General features: G+C 38.5%; 1 protein-coding gene across 1 annotated transcript in view; it reads left to right on the forward strand.

Annotated features, from left to right (window-relative positions):
- The first annotated feature begins 505 nt into the window (after positions 1-505).
- The window catches only part of CAPRIN1 (cell cycle associated protein 1), a 39,603-nt gene continuing 13,109 nt past the window's right edge, over positions 506-26,999 (forward strand). The window contains exons 1-11 of the mRNA XM_077777475.1: positions 506-665; positions 954-1,169; positions 15,638-15,700; positions 15,811-15,897; positions 19,441-19,679; positions 19,763-19,845; positions 23,228-23,365; positions 24,514-24,566; positions 24,644-24,730; positions 25,953-26,108; positions 26,191-26,299. Of these exons, the coding sequence (XP_077633601.1) occupies positions 954-1,169; positions 15,638-15,700; positions 15,811-15,897; positions 19,441-19,679; positions 19,763-19,845; positions 23,228-23,365; positions 24,514-24,566; positions 24,644-24,730; positions 25,953-26,108; positions 26,191-26,299 (1,231 nt within the window). The 5' untranslated portion in view covers positions 506-665. The remainder of the gene's footprint in view (positions 666-953; positions 1,170-15,637; positions 15,701-15,810; positions 15,898-19,440; positions 19,680-19,762; positions 19,846-23,227; positions 23,366-24,513; positions 24,567-24,643; positions 24,731-25,952; positions 26,109-26,190; positions 26,300-26,999) is intronic.

Consider the following 26,999-nt stretch of genomic DNA (forward strand, 5'->3'; position numbering starts at 1 on the left):
TGTTTTGTGGGGGTTAGAGGCGAGCTTTTTTCCAAAGCGCTTTTGGGGTGTGGAAGTTTGCCTGCTCTGGATACAGAAGGAATTCTAGAAGCTGGGATTGCACCACCCACTCCACGTACCCCTAACTTGCAGAAACCTTTGCCCTCCACCCCCCCGCACTCCTCCCCCTTGGCCCAAAGGCTCTTTACAGGGCAGCAGCCAGCTCCGATCCAGCTGCTTGACACCTATTGTCCCCGTTTGGACGTCAAGCGACTTCGCCTGAAGGACCCTAACTCCGATTTCGCTCAAAACTCACGACGCCGCTGAGGCAGCCCTCCCGGGGCCGTCCCGACCTGCGTGGGACGACCGTCCCCCAAGGGCAGGGGCTTGAATGGCGCAGGAAGAGGCCAGGTGGGCCCTTTCTCGCAGGCGTTCGCGTCGGGCAGCCCGAGCGGCCGCGAAGGCCCCCGCTCGCAGCTTCTCCCGCCCCCTCCGCCCCAGAGGGCCGGCTGGCTAAGTCCCTCCCGCTCTCGGCTCTCCGCCTCACTAGCAGCGGCTCTCGGTGCAGCAGGGATAGGGCGAAGCGGCCTGCGCCCACGGAGCGCACGACACTGCCCGGAACGCACAGCCACACTTGCCCCCTCAGCCGCCCACTCGGGATTTCCAGCGGCCTCTGCACGCGCACGGTGAGCGCCACCCGGACTTAGGCGCTGACGGTGAAGAGGGCCGCTGCTCCGAGTGTCCTTTACCTCCGGATCTGCTGGACTTTCTCGAGGGGCTTGCTCCTCAAGTCTCCCCCCCCTCCCCCGGTCATTTCCAGTGCCCTTCTCCATCCTTCTCCGCCTCTTATCCCCGACCTCTCTCCCTCCCTTCCTCGCCAGGCGACGAGTGGCCGGCCCACCCCGGCGGGGACCNCTGACTCGCTGCTCTTGTCCTTCCTCCCGCTTTTTCTTTTCTCCTCTCCGGGTCTCAAGATGCCCTCGGCCACCAGTCACAGCGGAAGCGGCAGCAAGTCGTCCGGACCGCCACCCCCGTCGGGGTCCTCCGGGAGTGAGGCGGCGGCGGGGGCCGGGGCAGCCGCACCGGCTTCCCAGCACCCCGTAACCGGCACCGGCGCTGTCCAGACCGAGGCCATGAAGCAGATCCTCGGGGTGATCGACAAGAAACTTCGGAACCTGGAGAAGAAAAAGGTGCCAGGAGTTGGCGGGGAAGGGAGGGTTTGCTGCTCCGACCCTGACTGCGGTGGCCTGCCCTCTTCCCGTGCCTGGCGCATCCCCTCCACCCATCCCCACCCCCCACGCCGGGCCTGNTGGGAGTGGGATGTGTAAGGGCCGGGGCCTGTCTTGTCGCCAGGTTTAGCTATGTGATGCCCTTCCCTCTGTCACCGAGACCCGATTTCTTTGACTAGGGCCAGCGGGGAGAAATGAAGGGGTCCTACTAAGGGGGCACTGGGCTCAACGCACCGCCTCGTGGAGTTGGGGCGGCCTGCGTCCCGTATACGTGGGGTTGGTCCGCTCCGTTACCGTGTACTTGAGGCCTGTGCGGTGTGCCCTCTTCTTTTTTGGGAGCCAAGTGTGGTTAGGATTTCACCTAGAATTGCTTCTCTGTCAGGCCCCTTTTGAGTGGGTCTTCGATTCGCTACCCCCCTCCGCCCCCATCTGATGGGCGCCCCCACGTTTCCTTCTTTGTTTCAATTGTCTAGGTGCCCCCCTGAGCCTCAAGCTCAACTCGATCCCGAGAAGATTTTCTGCAGCGGCCCTTTGCTCCTCCGGGACTTTAAAGAGGGATGGGAGGGAGACTGCCCCGATCGAGATTCGTTGGGGGGCGTGGGTCCGTGTTAGGCCGAGGGGCTCGCCAGGTCTCTGGGCACATGGAGAGAGCGTCTAACATGGCGGCGGCTGCGAGGAGAGGGAAGCGCTTTACAGGAGCTGCATTGTGAGCACAAAGCGAAAGCAGAGGGGGAGGGCAGAGACCAGGCAGCCGCCCCGGCTGCCCTTCCACGCCCCCCCTCCGAAAAACAGCCGAGCCACACCCACAATTTTTTGGATTGAGTAGTTAGCCATTCTAGGTCACACCGTAAGGTTTATCTTCAAGTAGGCCTTTTGTTTTATGTTTTCAGTGCAGGACAGTGTACCAACTCTGGAGCGACACGTGTGTGCGTGTGTGTGCTTGTGTGGGTGTGTACATACGTAGAGAAAGGGTCTCGGCAGAGTGAATAACTCCACCTTCTGCAAGGCTGGAGGTGGAAAGGGAGAAGCAAACCAGTGGTAAAAAAAAAAAAAAAGGATAGTTACGTCTGTGACTATTATGCAAACTTTTTGCCTTTTCCCTTGAGAAAAATAATAACTTTGCTTGGACACCTTCTGCTTGTCTGCTTCTAGTAACACATATTTATTATAAAACCTCTTGAATTTTGAAGAAGTCATTTAAGAATGTTTATTTAGCCACCCACCTAACAGTGCGACTTAAGATGTGAGATAGTAGGGTTTAAAATTTGGGCTGTAACAAGTAACTTGAAGAAAATGGTGATATTTAGGTCTCAATTATTTTAATTGCTTGTTTAATGATTGATTTTATATATTTTGGGGGTTTTAAAAGACATTTTTAGATTAGACACAAATTTGTCTCAATTTCTCCATTGGGAATATTACTTGAATTTTTAGGTTTATTTGAAATCGAGAGATTCACTAATTGTGGAGGTCTATTAATTTTTTGGTGATATTTTGATAAACAAGTGTAGTTTATTATAAATGATAGAAATAATAGATGAATCATTATCAACAAAGCAACAAAAGTATTTTAATTGTAAAGTAGCTGCATTTAAATATGCATTGGAATAAGCATGCTCAAGGCCAGTATCTTCTGAATCTGCCATCTGATTTAGTTTTTGCTACTCTATTTGAAATTGAGACTTAGGAATCTTTTTAATATCTCTTACTACACTAAATAATGTTGTCAATCTGGTTGATGCCTGAGTGGTTTAATTTTCAGAATTCTTAGTAAATAATCTGTTTTCTTCTAGGATAGGAATCAAAAAATAAGTAGTAGTGATGTATTAAATGTAAGTATAGACATATAAATGTAGATGCTCCTATATTAATGGCTGAAAAGTTATTTTTCAAAGCCCTTAGTATAAAGTCGGGTACTGATTAGCAACCAACTTAGTTGTGAGGTGACTAATTCTAGTGCTCCAAATGTGTATGGGAAAAAAACCCCTTTAGTTTTTAAGCCCCATGAGGACCTGAAAAATGACAGGTCACTTGTGTGTGGGTTTATATTATATACATTGCCTAACACTGCCTCTCCCACCCCCAGGGAGGAGAAGGTAATTATGGATTAGGCCAGTAAGTACTGAAAAGTTTTTGTGTAATGGAGGAGAAAAAACTACACAAAGTAACAGAAGTATTTCATGTCTTTTTGTTTTTTGGTCTTCTCATTGTTTTGAGTGCTAGATAGTGGAAAGGTCAAATTACAGGTAAGCTTTTTGATAACTCACACTGAGCTACTTGTTAAATAGTTAAGTAGGCAGTAAGTTTGTTGTGGCTTAATTACTATTGAAGTTTTACTTTTTGAGAAACTCAAGGATTTGGATTTTTCTCTTAATTTAGGCAGATCTGGTTTCTAGTTTATATTGCATTTTTTCTATGTCTAGAAAATTTACTGTATGAAACTGTGATTTTTTTCAAAATACTCATTTTTCAATAGTGAGTGAGCATTTCTAATAAACCGAAAGTAAGATTTACTTTACAAGTCAGTTTTGAATCTTTTTAAACCTTTATGCAGTAAAGTAAGATAGTATTTATAACTGGATTTCTTTTTACTTCAGTTACTTAGCAACTTATGTTTAAGTTGTATTTTAGATTTGACCTATTCATAAAAGTCTTCTGGACAAAAATCTCTTTTTTAAAGGATTCTAAAATCAATATCCTGACCAAAATTACTACTAGATAGGTAATATCACTTAGTTTAAGACTTGGAGAATTGGAATTTCATTGCACTTCATTTAAAAAACAAAATTACTTGATAATTTCCTAGTAAGTCAAACCATTAGAAGAAAGCTAAGCATCTGTTCAGTGAGAATGCATGCTTAACATTAATGAAATATGATCCTGTTATGTAATGCAACTAAATGGCCTGGTAGTTTTTGAAATTTGGGTTTATAGAGACTATACTATGTGTATGCTTAGCAAACAAGAAAAGTGGCTGTAATCAAAAGAATCAAGTGCAAAACTCCATTTATAAATCTTTTAATTTTTATAAGTAATAGGAATTGAGTACCAAGTTTTCTTCATCAGTTTGTTGGTATAGAATAGGGCTGTAGGCTATGCAAGATGTTATTTTGAAACCAAGTCTTAATTTTAACTGAAGAGAGAGCTCATTTATATGGAAAGATGTAATCAGTTTTCATGTGGAATAAAGTATGTTTAAATAGATGACATTTAAAATTTTTATGCTTTTTGTAAAATTAATAGGTTTAGACACTAGTGATTTTGGTTAGGTGAAAGGTTAACTAGTGTTTTCTTGCAGAACAGCCTGACAGCTTTGTAACCAATATGTGATCAGAAGAGATAGCCAAAGTGTACTGTTTTTCATACTACTCTCTAAAATCTTTCTGCTCTTTATATGTTTTTAGTTAATGTACTGAAGAAGGTTGCTATCATTGTTAGAAAGGATAACATTTCTTTTTAGAGCACTACAGTGTCCCTCTACATAGAATTTTCAGTGCAGCTATTTTACAGAATTTCTTTTTAAGTATTTTGATATAAAAGCATTCTTAACTATTTTGTAAGTATAATCTTGGGGCTAACATCTGAAGTTTTTCTTGACAGTTAAAATCTCTGATGTATTCTCTTCTCCCATTGGTTGCATGAACTATTTCTCTGCAATGCAGAGGGCAAGATTACTGTTTTGCATTCACCTTGTCACAGGAAAAAAAAAAGCACATTTATAATACTTCATTTGTTTCTCTCTGCCTGCCTGCCTGGGTGTGGTGTGTGTTTGTGTGTGAGAGAGAGAGATATTTAAAATATGAATTTAAAAAGGAAAAGATGGGAATTTCCTTGTGTAGTAATTGTAAGTATCTTTTTCTTGCATGAGAGTGGAATCCCAAAATTATAATGAGAATGGATTGGTTTAACCTGGCCATGTTATTTTACTCTAGAAAATTCCCATGTGGCACATACTTGTCTTAGAATAAATTTTGTGTGCCGTAGAGATTAAACACACAGTTAGTCATTGTTTTATGTAATTAATGCCTTAGTTTACATTTAGAACTAGAGGAAGATTAGTACTGTTTCATCTTTTAAAAAATTTAAATACTTTCAAAGGTTAAAATTATAACAACGTGGCATTAATCTTATTATTATACTGTTAATAGAATCTAAGATCTTTTAAGGCCTTAAAGACGTCTTAGAATTGAGTCTAATTCATTTTATAGAAGAGTTAGCTGAGATGCTCATGTAAAATGACCCAGTTTGGAATGAGTGAATTCCAAGGTCTCTTGTATTAGAGGAGAAATTAGAATTTGCAATGCTCTGCAACATAAGTATTTTTCATGTTTAAAAGCTGATACTGTAGAACCAGGTGAAGCTTTTAACTTAAATCTTTTAATTTTAGTGTTTCTCTGTTGTAAAATGCTGAAAGCAAAAGGAAGGAGCTTTTTATTTCTTCATTGTTAGACTTTTATTAGTAGCTTGTTAAATTTGTGTATTCTATCAGGTGTCACTAGGCCATCTGTATTGTTGTAATGAAATGAACTTTTAAAGTTTAAATTCTGAAGTTTCTCTTTATGCCTAAGTAAGCCCTGAATGCACATTTGTCTGACTCAGTGCAGGCTTGGTATGTTGTAGGCCAGATAATTTGGGAAAAGTGTTACCGGTAGGAAGAAGGTAGGAGGTGTGTCAGCCTTTTTATCTTAATTCTTGTATTACAGGCTTTTGGATATATTTTAGTAATTGGTCCCTTTTTCTGGAAACAGAGAATTGTATGTAAGAAGTAGAAAAGAGTAAGAAGAGTAGCATAAGAGACAGTATCAGCTGAAGTTGAAATTGTAAATTGCGTGGCTTCTGCTCATTCCTTTTTTCTCCCCCTTGCTGTACCAGTTCCTTCGTTGGATAGAGTATGAGTGTAAAAACATACATGAGAGAGACTTTATTGGGCAGAGTTCAGAATTCATATTTCCTGAGGAAAAGGGAAGGTGTGCTTTTTGGCTATGCTCAGCTAAAGTAGGCTGTTTCCTTTAACTTCCTGTACTACCTATTGTCTCTACACTTCCTTGACATTTTATATTGTCTTATGCTCTTACTGTACGTGTTTTTCTAAATAGGTAGTTAAGCTCCTCAGGGCCAGAAAGTGTGAATGATAAAATACTGTGCCTTACACCTGATAAATGGTAAATATGTTAGTTTGATTGAGTCATTATACAGAAATACTTGTAGCTTCATCAATAAAATCCTGTTAAGATGGATTAATCCATGAGGGAGAAAATGCTTTTTGTACAGAGCTTAATTTAATGCAGTGTTTTTAGTGAAATGGAATTTTTCCTGAAGAATTTTCTTTTGATTTATTTTCTAAGTGAGTAGAGTTGATTAGGCAAGTAGAGTACTTTTGTAATTTTTAAGAAATGTTTATTTTTGAGAGAGAGAGAGAGAGAGAGAGAGAATCTGTAGCAGGCCCCAGGCTCCAAGCTGTCAGCACAGAGCTTGACGTGGGCCTCGAAGCCATGAGTCTTGAGATTATGACCTGAGCTGAAATTGGATGCCTAACCAACTGAGCCACCCCGGTGCCCCACAAGTTGAGCACTTCTGAAATCTTGGTGCTATAAGCACAATTTGTAAATAGTCTTAGGAAGGAGAATAGATGATTCTTTGTATTTGAACCATTATAAAATGATTAAAAATTTCATTGTATTATTCTTAATGTTGTTATCCAGACATAACTGAATAACTGAAATATACTTTAATCATTGGGAAAAAAACCTTTTGGTCTCCATTTTAAATGAATTACAGTTCTCATCTTTTTACATTGATCTAAATCATTCAGTGGTACTGACTCCTAATGAGTAGTTTGGTTAAAACAATTAATTCAAAAGGTACTCAATAAGATTATTGGTAATCATTTGTTTTTCAAAAATGCACAGACTATAGACTTCTTAAGAATTCGAAGTAGGTGATGCTAGAACTCTTCAACATTATCCTTTTTTTGTTTTCCTACTAGGGTTAGCTGCTTCCATTCATTCAGGCTTAACTGCATAATTACAACCATGGGCAAGGAATAAGGATTATCTGTTACCTTTTTTCCCCCTTTTCAGTTGGACAAAAGTCTTGTCAAGTTAAACTCCTGATTACTTATTTGCTTGAAAAATTATCTTACAAATTGTTTTAGAAAATATCTAATTTACAGACACCTGCGTGGCTCAGTTGGTTAAGCGCCTGACTTGGTTTTGGCTCAGGTCACGATCTCGTGGTTTTGTGAGTTCAGGCCCTGCATCAGGCTCTGAGCCTGCTTGAGATCCTTTCTCTCCATCTCTGCCCCTTCCCCACTTGTGCTGTCGCTGTGTCTCTCAAAATAAATAAACTTAAAAAAATTAAAAAAAAAAGGCCATCTAATTTAGCATCCTCTTACGGTTCTTAGTGTTAAGAAATCCTGCATTCTTGACAAGTGTTTACTCAGTTTCTGCGTTAGTCAGTCTTCTAAGGCCTGGTACAATGCTTATTTCTCTGTGAAAGTCTGTTTCATTTTTGAACAACTCTTTAAGATCTTGATGTTAGAGTCACCTCCCAACCCGCCCCTCCCCTGTCCCACCAATGTTTAATACTTGTTTTCTGGAACAGCCCAGACTTCTATGTGAGAAGGATTCCAGCATTTGAAGAGCGCTGTTAATGGATCATCTGTGGATTGTACTATATGTTCTCTCTACCCTCCTTTTTACAATTGAGGAAACTTTTCTTTCTTGTCTCCTGTGAATTTTACTAGCAACTAATTGTCAGTTGAATTGATAGAGGGTGAACAGGAGGCAGTCAGCTGCCTACCATTAAATGGGCAAAATCAGAACTGATGTTTCTAGGTGAAGAACAGGGAATGTAGGGATTTGGGGACTTGAAATAATGTCTAGGAAGTCCACTGAAGAATTATGGAAAGTTGAGAAGAAAAATGTTTGTTTTGTTTTTGCATTTGTCTTTCTATAGGTTTTCAGTACTGCAAAGTGATTTATTCGGCCTGGAGACACAAATAACATATAGATCGGTGCTCTTACTACTTTTATTATTTTAGGCTTTATTTTTAAGTTTTCTGTCTCAGTTTGGAGATCTCCCTTAATTCAGAACAGAAGGTACAGTTTCTTGGGTAACCAAGCTAGTTTTTTCAGATATTGTCCCCTCCTAATCTTTCTTGTTGTGACTGTTTATAATTGTCTAGTTAAAGAATTTTTGATTTTTGGAGTCTCTTGCTATTTCTTTTTAATTGTGTAATTTAAAAAATGTTCTCTTTATTCATTTATGGAATGTCGGATATAACAGGAAGGAAGGAAGGCTCAGGAGGATAGTTATTCTGGATATTCATCATCTGGCACTCTCACAGCACTGTATTGAATTTTTAAAAAATGATTTCAGTAAAGGGACTTTGGTGGTGAAAAAAATCTTTTGAAAGAGTGGATGCTCTAGGTACTGCAATTAAGTAACCTAATATTACTCTGGAGAAAGGAAGGAGGAAAACAGCAGGGCAAAAATGAAATGTAGAGTCCAGAGTGACCAAAAAGAGGGATGTAATGAGGCACAAATGATTTTTCTGGGATTTATGACCTTAGGCAAGTTACTTACTGCCCTTTCAGTTTCTAATTAGGTGAAATATGATTGATAATAGTCCTTGCTGATAGGGTTAGCTATCTGATATTTTAAATTTGAGTGTCATCTACTGAGTACTGTCAACTATTAAAAGCAACAAAGAAACAGGAGGTAGGTTAGGACTGGGCAGTACTTCTTGGGGGTAATTATTTGTCAGGACCATATATAGTCTTTTGACATTTACTGGGTATTTCACATTTCTCTTCTATGCTCCCCCTATAGAGACTAGATAATCTGGGAAATGGCCTGATTTTTATTTTAATCATATATGGTGCTATAAGTAAATGTTTAATATTCTTAGGATGCTCAGTGGTTTGAAAAGGAGCCCTAAATAGAATTTCTAGATAGCTATTTCAAGATAGAACGAATCTAAGAGGACAGGTTTTTGTTAGTATTGTGATAGGCTGTCTGATGGAGATTTCCTTTTACTAGGAAAAGAGCTCCATTTTCTAGAAAAAATACTTAATATTCATTTTATGTGGATGATGTGTGTAATTAATCAATTTATTAGTACTAGGTGTTAGGCAGCCATGTTCTAGCTTAGGGAAGGATAAAACTGGAGCCGTTTACTCCTATATTTGCACATTTGCATTCATTGGAGTTCATGTTGGATCAGTCATTGTTAAAGGCAGTTTCTTATTTATATATTGTTTAGTTCATACTGCAGATTTTAATGTCACGTGTGGTTTTTCTTTTTGGACTTAAGTTAAGCCATTTGAATGGGATGTGACAATAGGAATGAAGCCAGTTAAGTAAGATCGTGTCATTTGTCTCCGAGTAGTCTACTCACGGGACTAGTGCAGGTACATCCTTTCTTCCCCCCACTGCCCCTTTTTTAAATCCCTGAAAGCTACTTTGGAGTGAGCTGGGATTGCAAACCACCCTCATTTTGAAAGGTAGAAAATTAAACCAGTTGATTATCCTATGAGGCTTTCTACTTCTAGTGTAAAATTTGGCACTCACCAATGAGTGTAAGTGCTCTAAACTTCTGGAGTTTGGCTGGCAATGCAAAATTTAATAAAAGTACTATTATCAATGGAAGATGGTAACCCTTCAATGTTTGGTTCATAAATGGATTTTTTCTTATGTAAGTTTATAAGCTGGTTTAGAAAAACACCATTCAACAAGTTTTCTGAGTTGCTTAACGTTAAACCTTTAAGTAACCAAATTGAGGTTGCCATATAATGTGTTTTATGGTCACAATTTGTATCTGATATATGATTCAGGATAATTTCTTATTTCTAAGACTCAACTGTTACAAGTGAATTACAATGTATTTGACGTAGGTTAGTGTTACTCAAACCTAAGCACACATTAGAATCAACCAGAGGGTTTGACAGAATACAAGTTGCTGGCTCCCACCCCCAGAGTTTCTTATCAGTAGGTCTGGGGTGGTGCCTGAGAACTTACATGTGTTTTTTCCTTTTTAAAGATTTAATTTGGGGCGGGGGGGTGCCTGGGTGGCTCAGTTGGTTAAACATCTGACCTTTGATTTTGGCTCAGGTCATGATCTCATGGTTTGTGAGTTTGAATCCCACATTGGGTTCTGTGCTGCCAGTGCAGAGCCTGCTTGGGATTCTCTTTCTCTGCCTCTTTCCTGTCAAAAAACAAAAACAATTTAATTTTTTTTTTTTTAATGTTTTTATTTATTTCTAGGAGAGAGAGAGACAGCACGAGCAGGGGAGGGTCAGAGAGAGAGGGAGACACAGAATCTGAAACAGGCTCCAGGCTCCGAGCTGGCAGTCAGCTCAGAGCCCAACGCGGGGCTCGAACCCACGAACCGCGAGATCATGACCTAAGCGAAAGTCGGACGCTCAACCGACTAAGCCACCCAGGCGCCCCACAATTTAATTTTTTTAAAGTAATTTCTACATCCAACGTGGGCTCTAACTCAGCAACCCCGAGATCGGAAGTCGCCTGCTCCATTAACTGAACCAGCCAGGTACCCTGAGAATTCACATTTCTAACCAGTTCCTAGCTGTTGCTGATGTGTTGCTGGTTTGGGGACCACACTTTGGAAATCACTGATTTGTAGACCAATACAGGGTCTCTGCTACGTAGAGATAATTATATGTAATAGCGAACAGAGGTCCCTTTAGTTCAGATTCCATGGTGATAAAAGTCCTATATACCCAAGTAACCAGGAGATCCTGTATTATACAGACAAAGGAAGACAAAAATAAAACTAGTGTCTTTTAATGTAGAATACTTTTTAAATTATCTCTGCAGTCTTATTAGTAAGTTTTGAGTTTCCTCAAATGAAGGCTATTAGGCACTTTGACCAGACTCAACATCTTGCTTTTTTGAAGGTTGGGTAAGGACAAGGGGATAGGATATTTATAACAGTAGTATAGCAAGTGCTAATGGCTGTAGAGAAAAATTTAAAGCTGTCATGAAATTTTTATTTTATTATGGTTAGAAAAATGTTTCATGAAAGACCTATGTTTTTCAAATGTTTCATTTTATTAGTAACATTTTTTAAAATTGATCACTACAGCTGCATTAATTCACATTACCAGGTTTACTAAAGAAGTGTGGTCTGCTTTTGAAAACCCTGTTAAAGATCCTTGAGATTTTTCAATTATGTCATGATTTTTTTAACATATTTCTTCTGTCACAGTAAACTGTCATTTCTTGTGGTGTTAGTGGCAGCCCTCCCTTTAAAAATTATGGCTCTTGGGACGCCTGGGTGGCTCATTCGGTTAAGTGTCCAACTTTGGCTCAGGTCATGATCTTGTAGCCTGTGGGTTTGAGCCCTCCATTGGGCTCTATGCTGACAGCTCAGAGCCAGGAGCCTGCTTTGGATTCTATCTCCCCCTCTCTCTCTCTGCCCCTCCCGGCCTGCACGTTGTCTCTCTCTCTCTCTCTCCTTCTTTCTTTCTCCCTCTCTCTCTCTCTTTTTCAAAAATAACATTAAATTTTTTTTTAAATTATGGCTCTTATGAATTGAAAACTTGTTATAGCAGTATAAAAATCAAAAGAAACAGATGTATGAATTCTAATGAAATAGATCTTTGTTTTGGCTGTGAAGTCTTTTTACCTATTTTTTGGTGATGGTATTTCATGAAGATGTGTATTGTGAAGCTAAGTTTCACATAGCAGCTGCTTTCCCTTTCTTTTGATTTTTCTTTTACCCTTGTTCCAGTTGCTCCTGTGTGATAAATTACTCCAAAACTTATTTCATTTTATCATACACACAGATGTCAGGGATTCAGACAGGGCACATAGTGGGATTGGTGTCCCTGTGCTAATGATTCCTGGGGCCTCAGCTGGGAAGACTAACACTTGTGCACTTCATGTCTGGGGCTTGGGCGAGGAAGATTCTAACACTAGGATTGCTGACCAGAATTATTAAATAAGACTACCTCATAGCTTGGGTTTTTCATAGCATGGCAACCTCAGGGTTATTGGACTTTATTTTTTTTAATTTTTAAAAATGTTTTATTATTTTTTGAGAGAGAGACAGACAGAGCATGAGCAGGGGAGGGGCAGAGAGAGGGAGACACAAAACCCGAAGCAAGCTCCAGGTTCTGAGCTGTCAGCACAGAGCCCGATGTGGGGGGTTGAACCCACAAACTGCAAGAAGGGCTATTGGAGTNGCTATTGGACTTCTTAAATGATAGCTTGGGGCTCCAAACACAAGTGTTGTTAGTGACTAGCAAATAGGATAGAGATACATTGCTTTTATGACACGGCCTTGGAAGATCTGCAGGGTCACTTCCACTCTACTCTCTTGGTTGAATCCTACTTAGTACTATGGCAGAGGAATTGGGCTGGTTCTTAATGGTGCAGTGCCAAGGTCACATTGTAGAGCAGTGTGTAGAACTGCAGTTGTGGCCATTTTTGGAAAATGCAATCTGTCATAGAATTTTGGGTTGGATAAATACTAAATTTGATATTGTGTAGAAAACTGGAGCTTTTCTTTAAAGGTTATTTATTTTGAGAGGGAGAGAGAGAGAGAGTGCGCGCGCACGTGCGTGTGGGAGAGGGGCATAGAGAGGGAGAGAATTCCAAGCAGGCTCTTCACTCTCAGCATGGAGCCCAGTATGTGGCTCTAATTCATGAACATGAGCTGAAACCAAGACCTGGATGCTTAACCATCTGAGCAACCCAGGTGCCCCTGGAGCTTTTCTACTTTAGGATAGCTTGCCCAGCTATAGGGTAGTATAGATTCATATTCAAGGATTATTATAGGTTAAAGTCCTGGCAGTGTCCTAAAACCTGCCAATCTTAATAGCTTTTTTATAGCATGAAATTTTAACTTTTTTATTATACAAACTGTATAAGTTCATTGCAGAATATCTAAGTGTACAAAACCAAGCAAAAGGAAAAAAGTTCCACCTATAATTTTACCACTTAGGTTACCATTCTTAACATTAAAAAAGCTTTTCATATATGTTTTTACATATAAACCATCCATACTGATTGGCATGTATGGCTTTAAATTCATAAGACATTAAATGATTAAGCTAGGTATATAAAACTCTACCCTGTGAGGGGTATATAGTGCACTCAGCTCTGTAGTAATTTTAGATTTAGCAATGGTTTCTTTGAAGAATGTATAAAAAGGGAAGATAATAAATGCTAGGTGTGAGCGAATAGCAGTTTTTCTTTTGCCTAGTAGTGAATTCAGAATATTTATTGTCCTAGCACTTCATCTTTTCCATTTGTGCATATTCTGTTGTCTGTATATTTCTAAATAGAGGAATCCCGACTCTAACAGTATTATTATACCCTAAGTCATCATTAAAAGCAAATCTTGTTTTTTTATTTCTTAAAAATAGCCCACCCTTTTAAAAAATGAATGAATTATCTTTATTCGTTCTCAGAGAGTGTTCTGAGACAGTTGGGCAGAACTTGTACCTGGATTTAGGACTGCCAGATTAGTGTAAAACACAACTTCATTTTTTAACTGGTAGACTTGAATTTTATACCTCTTTGGCCGGAGGTTATTATGTGAAACAATCTACCTAAGCATAAAATTGGACACTTTGATCAGCCCTTAATGTTTTAATGTTTATCTTTCTTGTATTTGCCTCAAGGTAACTAGAATTTTTAGGCTTTTAGTTTAGGGTGAAATGGTTATGCAAGTTGACTAATGTTTCTGGTGCTAAGAAAATGGATGACTTGACCTAAAACAACTTATTAGTATTGTTTTTAAACTTGTTTCTTGACCCTGAATGTGTTTCATCAGAATTATTTTGTGTTTTGTGGCTAATTTTATTATTGCTAAGGGTAAGGGACAATATGTGTTCATAATTTATTGTGATTATATTAATTGAAAATTTTCTGTCCTTTAAATTAGGTTTCTACTTATTCTTGCTCCTCTGATCTTTATTTTTTATTTACTTTTTTATTAAACATTTTTTTTTTAATTTTTAATGTTTTCTTTATTTCTGAGAGAGAGAGAGAGAGCTGGTGAGCAGAGAAGGGTCAGAGAGAGAGGGAGATACAGAATTTGAAACAGGCTCCAGGCTCTGAGCTAGCTGTCAGCACAGAGCCCGATGCGGGGCTCAAACCCACAAACCGTGAGATCATGACCTGAGCTGAAGTCGGATGCTTAACCGACTGAGCCACCCAGGTGCCCCTTAAACATTTTTTAAATGTCTTTTTGTTTTTTAATGTTTTATTTATTTCTGAGAGAGAGAGACCGCGTGAGCAGGGGAGGGTCAGAGAGAGAGGGAGACACAGAATTGGAAACAGGCTCTAGGCTCTGAGCTGGCTGTCAGCACAGAGCCCGATGCGGGGCTCAAACCCACAAACCGTGAGATCATGACCTGAGCTGAAGTCGGACGCTTAACCAACTGAGCCACCCAGGCACCCCTAAGTGTTTATTTTTGAGAGAGAGAGAGAGAGGGAGGGAGGGAGAGGGAAGGAGGGAGAGAGAGAGAGAGAGGTAGGTAGACACAGAATCAGAGCTGTCAGCAGAGTCCAATGTGGGGCTTGAACTCACAAACCATGAGATTGTGACTGAGCTGAAGTTGGATGCTTACCTGACTGAACCATGCAGGCGCCCTGAACTCTGACCTTTAAAACAATAACTTGACTGTTGTCAAGAATTGTCAAGAATTCTTGGCTGTTGTATTACCTGAATATCTTTTCTTTGGGGTCTTATCTAAGAGTAGCCTAGCCTGGGAAACTCCCAACATTTTCATTTTAGTGGGGGTGGGGGGTAAGATGACTTAAACCAGAGGTTAATTTTCTGTTCCCACTGTCATACATTTAAGTCCATTTGTGAGAAGATAAAGCAAAGCTATTGAGTCGTGCACCATCCATAGATGACGTGATAGCTTGGAGTATCCTGTTGTTCAAGAGAAATGGATGAGGCATATCAAAGACAGTATGCACGTGGGTTTATTCAGGGAAATACACTCTTTATATTACTTAGTTACACCAATTCTTTGGCAAGGGGTGAGGAAGGGACAAGAATTTAACATTATAAAATGTCTGGTATGCTTCTGTAGAAGTAGGATCATAATCGAATTGTGGCCCTCACCCACGTGGGTGGGAACCATTTGTGCAGGCCGTCTTATGCATATCTTTTTTGAGAAACCTAAATAAGCAGTGTTGTGTCATGTCATTGGCTTGTAAAGAATTTGGTTATCATTCAGCAGGGGCTGGAGTATCTACATTCATTTTTTAGCTCACTAATTATTAAACTAAGTTATTTTATGTACAGACTTAAACTGAAGTTAAAAATTATCTTTACGGCAAGATTTGAGACAAACTTAGAAGATTATATGGGTTTGTTATTTTAGCATTGTTAGGCTGGTATATACTTTAATATGGGGCATAATTCTTTTTTTCTTTTTACATAGGGCAAGCTTGATGATTACCAGGAACGAATGAACAAAGGGGAAAGGCTTAATCAAGATCAGCTGGTAAAGTTGCTACATTTTTATTAAAGATTTTCTGCTCATTATTTTAAATAAGAACATTAAGTGGTTCTTTGTATTTCCAGTAAAGTTGGGTTCTGTCTTTGTTATTTTAGGATGCTGTATCTAAGTACCAGGAAGTTACAAATAACTTGGAGTTCGCAAAAGAATTACAGAGGAGTTTCATGGCATTAAGTCAAGATGTAAGTAAAAGACTATGTATATGTTTATGAAATATTAAAAAGGGAGGCAGAAAATTTTATTTCTTTTCATTTCCATTGATAAGCTCTTTGCAAGATGAGAAGACTAGACCCAGTTATATCTAAGATGCTTTCCAGTTCTGTAAAGTTTAAAGTAACACCTGAAAGATGCCTTTTTAAAATTTTTTAAAAATAATTTATTGTCAAGTTGTCTAACGTACAGTGTATATATCTTGACTTCAGGAGTACATAACCATCATTCATCACTTATATACAACCAATGCTCATCCCAACAAGTGCGCTCCTCAGTGCCCAACTCCCCACCCCCACCAACCTTCAGTTTGTTCTCTATATTTAAGAGTCTCTTATGGTTTGCCTCTCTCTCTATTTGTAATTTATTTTTCCTTCCCTTTCTCTGTGGTCTATTAAGTTTCTCAAATTTCCACATACGAGTGAAAACCTCTTTCTCTGAGTGACTTTTTTTAACATTAAACATTTTTTTTTAAATGTTGGTTTATTTTTGAGAGAGTGTGAATGGGGGAGGAGCAGAGAGAGAGGGAGACACAGAATCCAAAGCAGGCTGTAGGCTCCAGGCTCTGAGCTGCCTGCACGGAGCCCAGTGTGGGGCTGGAACTCAAAACTGAGAGATCATGACCTGAGCTGAAGTCGGATGCGTAACTGACTGAGCCACCCAGGTCCTCCAGACTGACATATTTCATTTAGCATAATACCCTCCAGTTCCATCCATGTTACTGCAAATGGCAAGATTTTATCTTTTTCATCACCAAGTAGTATTTTATTGTGTGTGTGTGCACGTGTATATATATATACCACATCATCTTTATCCATTCATCATTTGATGGATATTTGGGCTCTGAAAGATTCCTTTTAAAAGGACTGAGTTTCAGATATGACAAACATTTACAGTAGTTACCCTGAAGATCTCTAAAAAATTAGCTTGTCTGTACACACACACACACACACACACAGACACACACACACACACACAGTGGGCATTTATTTTCCTTTATTCCTAATGACCATCTTATAATTCTGATAAGTATCAGAAAATAGAGTCTTGTTTTTTGGTAATCACTCTCTCCATTAGGGATCTTAAGGAATGTGGCAGACTGGGATACATTGCTCTTGTATCAACTTGTGATCCAACAAGGTAAAGTGGTGATGTGTTTTTCCCATACATCTTTGGATGTGATAGAAACCTTTGGGAACAGGACAAAAATGAAATACAAGCAAAGTCAAATAATTTGAAAGTTGAGACCAGAAAATTAATATCTTTTTGAATTAGTGTTAGCTTATGTGGAGAAAGGCTAACAGCACTGAAATAGAAAGTTGCCTCTGATTTGGTAAAATGAATAAACAAAATAATTTATTATGTGATGAGAGACATTGCATTACAGAGATGAAAAGTTCTGATTCTGGAACGAAACTTTCTGGTTTGAACCTTGTGATTTTGCCACTTTTACTTAATAGTTAGAGGACTTTGAATTACCTAACTTGTCTAACCTTGTATCACTCAGGGTTTTCCAGACTATCAAAAGAGAAGGGGGGGAGAGGAGTGGGGCTATCACAGTGCTTCAGTTTTCTAATGTGTAAAATTGTGATAAAAATGGTACCTCCCTCATCTCAAGGTTGTGCTTAGAGCAGTATTTGATGCATAACTATTATATTTCGTGCACTTATTATTACTTATTAAATTTGGTTAAAGTTGGAAAATATTGATGGTATCCCTCAAAATGAAATAAAGGAAACTTAATTTACACCCAAGTTGGGAATTGCTCCTCTTAGGTCAGATGAATCCTGGCCAATTCCCTTTCCTGATTTTTTTTTTTTTTTTTTAAGGNTTTAATAATAGAATCAATCTATTTCTAAAACTACTAACACTGTGTAAGTGAAAATACTTGTATTCTGCTTTGCTTTTATGTTAACACTGGTTTTCAGGAACTTTTCATTGGGTCTTTAACTTCATTGGCAGTCTTGTTATTGAACTCTGATCCTTTATCGCACTTCCGCACAAAGGAAAGTTTCCCACAAAAACAACTTTTTTGTTTTGTATTCAGGAATTCTTTAATCAAGTTCCAGTCTACCTTTTCTAGATTTCATATCTCCTTACTTGAACTCCTCATTTTATTCAAAGTGGCATTCTTTATCTTATTTCTTTGGTTTTATTGACTTATTTCATATTCCTGCCTCTGTTCCTATAATATTTCTGGCTTTTGGCTACTGGTTGCTTCTCTGTTCTAAAATTGTACCCCCTCACCCCCAGTAAGATTGAAGGCTCGTCTAAGGAGTAGATGTTCCTTTCTCCTTGAAAGCTTTCTAGACTGCCCTAGCTTCGATTTCATATCTCTGTTAATATGTACTGTTCACTTGCCACTTACTGCTAAATATCATTTAATCTGCTGCCCTCTCTGCTGCCATCATAGATTTGTCTTATTGTAGACTTCACTGTTCTCCTATGTCTTTCTTCCCTCATTTCTCCCTTTATTATACATTTCGTATGTCTTTATTTTGGTGTTCTCTGTTTCAATTTATCCCAGTGAGGCTTTAGAAAGGGGAGAAGGTAGGAAGGAAAACATTTTCGTGTCTCTTGAAAAGATAGACCTTGCTTTAAAATTCTGACCATTCTTCGACCCGAGTCTGCCACTGGACATGAGAAAAGAGAGACATACTTGAGTTCGGTTGATGCTCTCCCTTCAACCTTCCCAGGAAAGTAAAAGACTAGTAAAAGGAATACTGGAAAATACATGTGTACTTAGCATTTATTTGTCCTCTACTGCCACCTTCTTTTTCTCTGCCAGCATCCCCTGATTCATAAAAACAAGTCAGTTTTTGTCACTAGTTTCGAAATGTTGGGATAATATAATATAATATAATATAATATAATATAATATAATAATAGCAGTGGATTGTGAGGAAGCATTGGGGTGAGGAAGCAGTGGTGGGTTTTAGCATCTCTTTTTAAGTCGATAGTAGGTATTTAAAATGAAAATTGTGGACCATTTTTCCACAGAGGAGATGGATATAGGTAAGATTTTTTATTGTTGCAGTACTTAGGTTTCTTTTTCAATTGACTCGGGCTTAATTAGAAATTTTATAGTTTTGATTATGAAAAATTTCAAAACAAAGGAATATAATGAACACCTCTATACCCATACCCATCTTTTGTAGTTTTTATCTCATGGAGAGTTCTGCCTCATATATACCCATACCTACTCCCTTGTTCCCTGTCAGCTAGATTATTTTGAAGCAAATCCCAAACATCATTTTATTGGCAACATTTCAGTGGTATGCACTGAAATACTTTATACAGAAAGATGCGTTCTGAATTTCTAACACCTGCTTAAAACAGATGATGTTATTAAATACTAAACTCTTATTTGTAAGTTAGGAATCTTCATTTTGTGTATCAGGGTCACATAACTCATCGAGTAAAGTCTTGTTTATATTGGACATGAAATTGGTTGAACTAAACTGGGAGTTTTGTGAAATTCATTTTAACGTCGTATGCTTTATGTTTTCACGCAGATTCAGAAAACAATAAAGAAGACTGCGCGTCGGGAGCAGCTTATGAGAGAAGAGGCAGAACAAAAACGTTTAAAAACTGTACTTGAGCTCCAATATGTTTTGGACAAATTGGGAGACGATGAGGTGCGAACTGACCTGAAGCAAGGATTGAATGGAGTGCCAATCTTGTCTGAGGAGGAATTGTCATTGTTGGATGAATTCTACAAATTAGCAGACCCTGAACGGGACATGAGCTTGAGGTATAGTGGTATTTGATAGTAGAAACTTCAAAATGTTGATTGACAACTAAAATGTAATTAATTAGCTTTTTAATTATTATAAGGTTAAATGAGCAGTATGAACATGCCTCCATTCACCTGTGGGACTTGCTGGAAGGGAAGGAAAAGTCTGTATGTGGAACAACCTGTGAGTATTACAATTTTTTAAAATACTAAGAATCTTTAAAATTTAGTTTTTTTTTAAAAAGTAATGTTTATTGAATACATTTTAGAACTGTGTAACAAACATTCATCTACTGTTACTTTTTGGTTTATTTCCTTTTTTCCTTCCGTGTGTGTGTGCGCGCGCATGCGCGCATGTGTGTAGTAAAACCCCAGCATGAGTCAGTAAATCTGCAGAAATGGGAATCCTGACTCAACATGATTTTGTTTGAATCTTACTTTCTGCCTGAGGTAGACAGATTAATACTGAATAGACTTTCCAGGGTTCTTTGTATTAGATAAGGACTGGTTTTTCCTCATGGCTGAAAAAATGATGCACCTCATACGTTTTACTCATGGTCATTGCCTTCGTCTTTCTTTAGTTTTTCATAGACTGCTGCTAATTTGAGGACGTTAATTCTTTTGTATTTTTGAAAATCTTAACCTCAGATATGTAATGTTTATTGATTTTAAGGAAAACGAAGGACGTTTAAGCTTCACTTCCTCAGTAAATTAGGAATTTTAGGTTTATTCCCTTAGTAAATAATAGATTCTTATCTTTGCTATTTACAAAGGTGGTTTAAGGAAGTAGATTTTTGAACATCTTAAGGTAAAAGTGTTTATGCCTTATTTTTAGCTGTTTGGCAAAAAAAGTTAAATTTTATTAAGGCTTTAATTGGCAACACTGTGATGTATTTGCTTTAAAGAAATGGGTAAATCAAATATGAAGAAACAACTCTTTTATATCTTTTCATTTAAGAAATAATTTTCTTGGGGCACCGGGATGGCTCAGTCGTTTAAGTGTCTGACTCTTGATTTTGGCTCAGGTCATGGTCTCCTAGTTTGTGAGGTTGAGCCCCGTGTAGGGCTCTGTGCTGCTCAGAGCCTGCTTGGAATTATCTGTCTCTCCCTCTCTCTTTGCCCCTTCCCCTACTGTGCCCATTTCTCCTCCACAAAATAAACAAACTTTTTTTTTTTTTAATATTTTTATTTTATTTCTAGGAGAGAGAGAGAGAGAGAGATAGACAGCGTGAGCAGGGGAGGGTCAGAGAGAGAGGGAGTCACAGACTGAAACAGGCTCCAGGCACAAACATTTTTTTAAAAAGAATTTTTCAGGGTGCTGGGGTTGCTCAGTTGTTTGGGTGTCTGATTTCAGCTTAGGTCATGATCTCACAGTTTGTGGGTTGAGTCCTGTGTTGGGCTCTCTGCTTCCTGAGCAGAGACCGTTTAGGATCCTCTGTCTCCCTCTCTCTGCCCTACCCGCCCATGTGCGCATGTTCTCTCTCTCTCAAAAAAAAATTAAAATTTTTTTCTTAGTTTGTTAACTTGTGTACTGTATTTCTTTGTAAGGAAATCTTTTTGGCCTTTTGATTTTAGTTCTGCCACAAATAGGTACGTCAAGTTTGATTGGGAAGAAATTTCCATATGTGTATAAACTTACTAGCTTAAAGTAGTTTCAGGTTAAGCTTGATCAATTTTTCATGAGCATTATTGATGAGTAACAAGGGTTAAGTGTATAAGCTTATAGCTTGTTTTTGGTGTTATTTAGTCTAGTCTTGTTTACTTATCTTAGGAATGCAATGTCTTTATAGCTAATGAAGAAGTACTAATGTATTAAAGTTAGTGTTTTTATATGCATAGGTTTTGTTTTTAATGTTTATTTATATTGAGAAAGGGAGAGGGAGAATCTCAAGCAGACTCAGTGCTGTCAGCACAGAGCCTGACGCCGGGGCTCAAACTCACAAACTATGAGATCATGACCTGAGCTGAAATCAAGAGTCAGACACTTAACCTACTGAGAGTGCCACCCAGGTGGTCCCTCATGCATACATTTTTAAAAATGAATAGTTCTGAGTCATGAGCCTTAGAAGTGGGGGAAGGAAAACATGAAATGTTTGGCATAGAAAAAGTTGTTAGTAGTTTTATTGTTTAGAGTGAATTTTACAATATTTTAATATAGTCCTGGGAAGTTTTGTTTTTCTGTGTGGTGACTGATTAGGGAATAGGTACATTCTACATATGTAGGTATATTCTATATTTACAAGGTCAGGAAATTGAGATTATTTTTGTTTTGTTTTGAGTGAGGGAGGAGAGAGAATCTTCAGCAGCCTCCGTGCTCAGTGAGGAGCCTGAGGCCAGGTTCTGTCTGACCTGAGCCCAAATCAAGAGTAGATGCTTAACCGACTGAGCCACCCAGGCAACCTTAGATGAATTTTGACACACACCATCACCTGCTGCCCTACCCTCTTTTTTTTTTCTTTTTTAAATTTATTTCTAGTTGAGAGAGAGAGAGAGACACCTTGAGCAGGGGAGGGTCAGAGAGAGAGGGGGAGTGACACACTCTGAAACAGGCTCCAGGCTGTGAGCTGGCAGCCAGCACAGAGCCCGATGCGGGGCTCGAACCCAAGAACCGTGAGATCATGACCTAAGCGAAAGTTGGACGCTTAACCGACTAAGCCACCCAGGCGCCCCTGCCCTACCCTCTTAAATCTTAGTGTGTACCAAATTGTGACAGTTTTTGCCTTTTAGATATCTTCTGAATCTGTCTCTCCTCCTTTTCTCCCTGTCTCTTTTCTAGTGGACTCAGTCTCTTAGTTGAATTCACCGTCCCCATCCCTCTTTAAGAATTTTTAATGGCTTTCTTTTCAGTTACATTTTACATATGTTTGTCTTTAAAGATGTTGTATGTTCTAACTCCTTTCAGTTTCTTCAGCCTAGTCTGTATGCTTTTCTTCCTCCTTATTCTTCCTCAGCCACAGTACATGCTTTCATTTTCTTGTACTTGGCAACCTTTTTCTATATCCTTATCCTTTTACAAGGGCTTTGTAAATGCTGTTGCCTCTGCCTTGAAACACTTCTTTCTACTACTCATCTTCTAGATCTCTGCTCTTGTAGCACTCACACACCAGGAAAGCCTCCTGTGCCTCTTAGGTTCAGTCCATTGTACCTCTTTGTAGTATTTTTCACAGATGTGATTTTACTGTTTTTGTATCTGATAACTCTTCTCTATTGGACTGTAAACTTAGGGCAGATATTGTATCTTTTACATACTTTGTATGTAAATGTGCCTAGCACATTGCCTAACATACAGGGAGGTGCTAAATAAAAATAAATAAATGATAACTGTCAGCTTTTTTTTTTTTGCAATGACTTTCATAGAATAAATGAGTTTAATACTAATAGGTTCTTCTTGTTCTCTGTCATTCCATAATTTCTGTCCTTAGTGGACTTTAATGTTTTTTATATGTATGGTTCAGTAACAGTTGATAAGGTTTTTTTTCTTACCACAATATTTTGTAGCATGTTGAATCTTACTCAGGTCAGGCATACCCAATAGTCTAACATGATAATTCATGTTGTATTTTTAGATAAAGCTCTAAAGGAGATTGTTGAGCGTGTTTTCCAGTCAAACTACTTTGATAGCACCCACAACCACCAGAATGGGCTATGTGAGGAAGAAGAGGCGGCCTCAGCACCTGCAGCTGAAGACCAGGTAGCTGAAGCTGGTGAGTACTTATGTGTATATGAACTGTAGTTTAGGAATCCTGGTTTTACTCTCCTTTGCCACAAGTTCAAGCTATTCATTTATATAGTTATGTATGCGCACTGAGATTTTTAAGGAAACCTTAAACAAAACAAAATATTAAAACCATGCATATTAAGAATAATTCCCAGAGGTATTAAATATCAGTCACTTACTTACTGGTTTTCATCACTGTTACAAACTGATACTTCTTTTGTTGCAATATTGGTGGCCTGGAGTACAGATGAAGGGAAGTGTTTTAGGACTTTTTAAGTACCTTTTGGCTGACATACCTAGATTTATTGTTGTTTACCATGCTAATATATGGATAGTATGAGGATGTGTGTGTTTTAAATGATGGGGAGATTATAACTCTATAATCTTGAACTGTAAATTTCTCAATGGCAAGGGATCTTTTCTAATTAACTTCAGTACAACACTAATTTGTAGGTAAACACTTACCAGGAGTACTTTTATGATAATTTGATTAATAAAATTCTGAGTACCATTGGAACCACTGTCAGAACATGAATTCTGAAATGGTTAAAAAGAATCAGACTGCCTAGATTGAAGTCTTGGCTTTGACGCTGATTAGCTGTGTAACTTTGGGCAAGTGACTGAATTTCTCTCCATCTCAGGTTCTGTTGCGAAAGTGGTACATGAAGTATGTATATGGTGCCTCGCACTTAGTAAGCACTTTATACAAGTCTTAGCTATTAGGTTGAAATGAGAAGGGAAGATTGTACATTGGTGGAATTTATAGTTGCAGATCAACATAAGGAAGTCTCCTCCCCATCCCCCTCCAACCACTTTTACCAAGTAGATTAAAATAGTGAGATTTTGATCTGTATGCTGCTTTCTGATACTACTCTAGCTTTTAATTGGTGTTATACCTAATCCCAAATAACTACTCTTGAGCCTAGTTTATTCTAGAATAAATAGTATAGAAAACTCTTTCTAAATATATTATTGTAAGAATGATGGAATACAGAAATTTACTGCTAATTATTATAACTTTATAAATAAATTCTGGCTGTTTGATGTAAACTGTTAACTTGTTTGGAGTCTAAATGAATTGTTAATTAAAAAAATTTTTCTTACACCCATTTATATGCATTTTTAACTTCTTAGAACCTGAGCCAGCAGAAGAATACACGGAACAAAGCGAAGTTGAATCAACAGAGGTATGATTTTTATTTAATGCTAGCTTTCTTTTTCTGCCTTTCAAACAGAGTTCTCAAACATTTATTTTGCTTTGCAGTATGTAAATAGGCAATTTATGGCAGAAACACAGTTCAGCAGTGGTGAAAAGGAGCAAGTAGATGAGTGGACAGTTGAAACAGTTGAGGTAAGAGTTCTCTCAGTTGCGAAGTTGGTCTTTTGTTTTAATTAGTCATTTTTAGGGGTGCCTGGGTGGCTCAGTCAGTTAGGCAGCCGACTTTGGCTCAGGTCATGATCTCGTGGTCTGTGGGTTCGAGCCCTGCATCGGGCTCTGTGCTGACAGCTCAGAGCCTGGAGCCTGTTTCAGATTCTGTGTCTCCTCCTCTCTCTGCCCCTCCCCCACTCAAGCTCTGTCTCTCTCTGTCTCAAAAATAACATAAACATTAAAAAAAATTAGTCTTTTTTATCTCTCCTCAGCACAAATTAAGATTTAAAATTTTGCATTATTAGCACATTTACTGTCATATTAAACTGATTAAATATAACAGGATCATTATGTTTAAAAAGCAATTTATTTATCCCTGTGTATGTTTAATAGAATTTTTGCTTTGCTGATCTAGCCAAAGAAAATTTATATGAAGTTATCTGTGGAAGTGGGGAAAAAAGTTATCTAGGATTATTACAGTATATGATTTTCTATTGTTGATGCCAGGCTGCTGTTTAAAAATCTGGGCTTTCACATGGAGAAAAGCCCCACCTTCCAGGGGTTATGTTGGAGTGTCCTCTTAGACTCCTCCTTTTCCCTAATGCTCTAGACTTCTTGTAATGTTTCCTAATTCTGTCCCTTAATTGGCATTACCGTTTTTCAGGTCCTCATGTCTAGTTCAGAGGCCCTCTTCATATTTTTTTCTGACTGCCTCAGGCCATCCTATTCACTTTTACAGGTCAATTATTAGAAAAGCTAGTTTTGGTTAAGTTACTTTCTCTTGAAACTCTTTGATGGTGCTGTGTTGATGACAATAGTAAATAACTTTTCTTGAGTGCTATTTATCAGGTCCTGAGGTGGATATGTATTTGATAAATATAAGTTTACTTACTATAGAAAGCAGAGCAGTTTAAGCACAATATGTTTTTTTAGGAAGTGAGCATGGGTAGTCATTCTTTTGAAAGCAGTTTATAAAGTAAATCTGAAAAGCTACATGGTGATCCTGTGGAATAGGGAATACTGTAGAAGAGATAGCACTGAATGTTAAATTTTGGATAATTGTGGTTAGTTGGAGTAACTACATTAAAGCCTACTATCCTGTTTATGTGCTGTATATATATAGTTCAGGGATCTGTTGTGATGGTCATGAATGGAGCTCTTTGATTCTACCAGTCTGCATCTCCCCCCACTGCTTCCACTTTAGGTGGTAAATTCACTCCAGCAGCAGCCTCAGGCTGCATCTCCTTCAGTACCAGAGCCCCACTCTTTGACTCCGGTGGCCCAGGCAGATCCCCTTGTGAGAAGACAGCGAGTCCAGGATCTTATGGCGCAAATGCAGGGGCCCTATAATTTCATACAGGTAGGTGCAGTTCAGTCAGACACTAACTAACTGAAGGCTTATGTGTTTACATTATTTAATTCCGTTATATCCTAACTTGTAGGATTCAATGCTGGATTTTGAAAACCAGACACTTGATCCTGCCATTGTATCTGCACAGCCTATGAATCCAACACAAAACATGGATATGCCCCAGCTGGTTTGCCCTCCAGGTTAGTAATCGTACATTTTTTTATGAGAAATATAGGGCCAGTACTTTCAGGTTTTGTAAAGAATGTGAAAATGAATTTTCCCTTTTTAACATCTGCTTAACTTTTAGATCTTGTGTCTTTTAATTTGATAAGAAGTGTTCTTTTTTCCTATAATACGAATAACTATGGTTCTGTTTTTTTAAGCTTTTTATTGTCATATAGATTTAAATATGTGAAAATGTAGAGTTTGGAGAGTTTTCACACACTGAACACACCAGCACCCAGAAATGGAACGTTATCTGTACCCCAGAAGCCTATTTGTGTCCACTTCCAGTCACTAGTTATCCTCTCTTCCAGCCCTGTGGGAACTATTTCCTATAATTTATATAGGTGAAATTTTGCTTGGCTTTTTAAATTTCAAAACTAATTTTGGCATAAAAATAATAGAGGTGTTCTTCTCTGAAGGATGCTTGCTTTTTAGGAGAATTTCTGAACATTTTGTAACTTAAGTAAAAATGAGATGCAACAGTGTAAGTGGGTAAGAGGATGCTTAAGAGGAAAGGAGAAGGTGAGTGAAAAGACATTTGAAGTTTTAAACTCTTACTAGTCTTACACCATCATTAGAAAAAGCCTAAATAGAGTTGTTGGTGTCTTATATTGGGTTAAGTGGACCATCTTTCTCAAGGACATTAGTAATTTTGAGTCTTGTTCCCCCCCCCCC

Source organism: Crocuta crocuta, unplaced genomic scaffold (assembly GCF_008692635.1).
Source record: "Crocuta crocuta isolate KB4526 unplaced genomic scaffold, BGI_CrCroc_1.0 scaffold384, whole genome shotgun sequence".
NCBI lineage: Eukaryota > Metazoa > Chordata > Mammalia > Carnivora > Hyaenidae > Crocuta > Crocuta crocuta.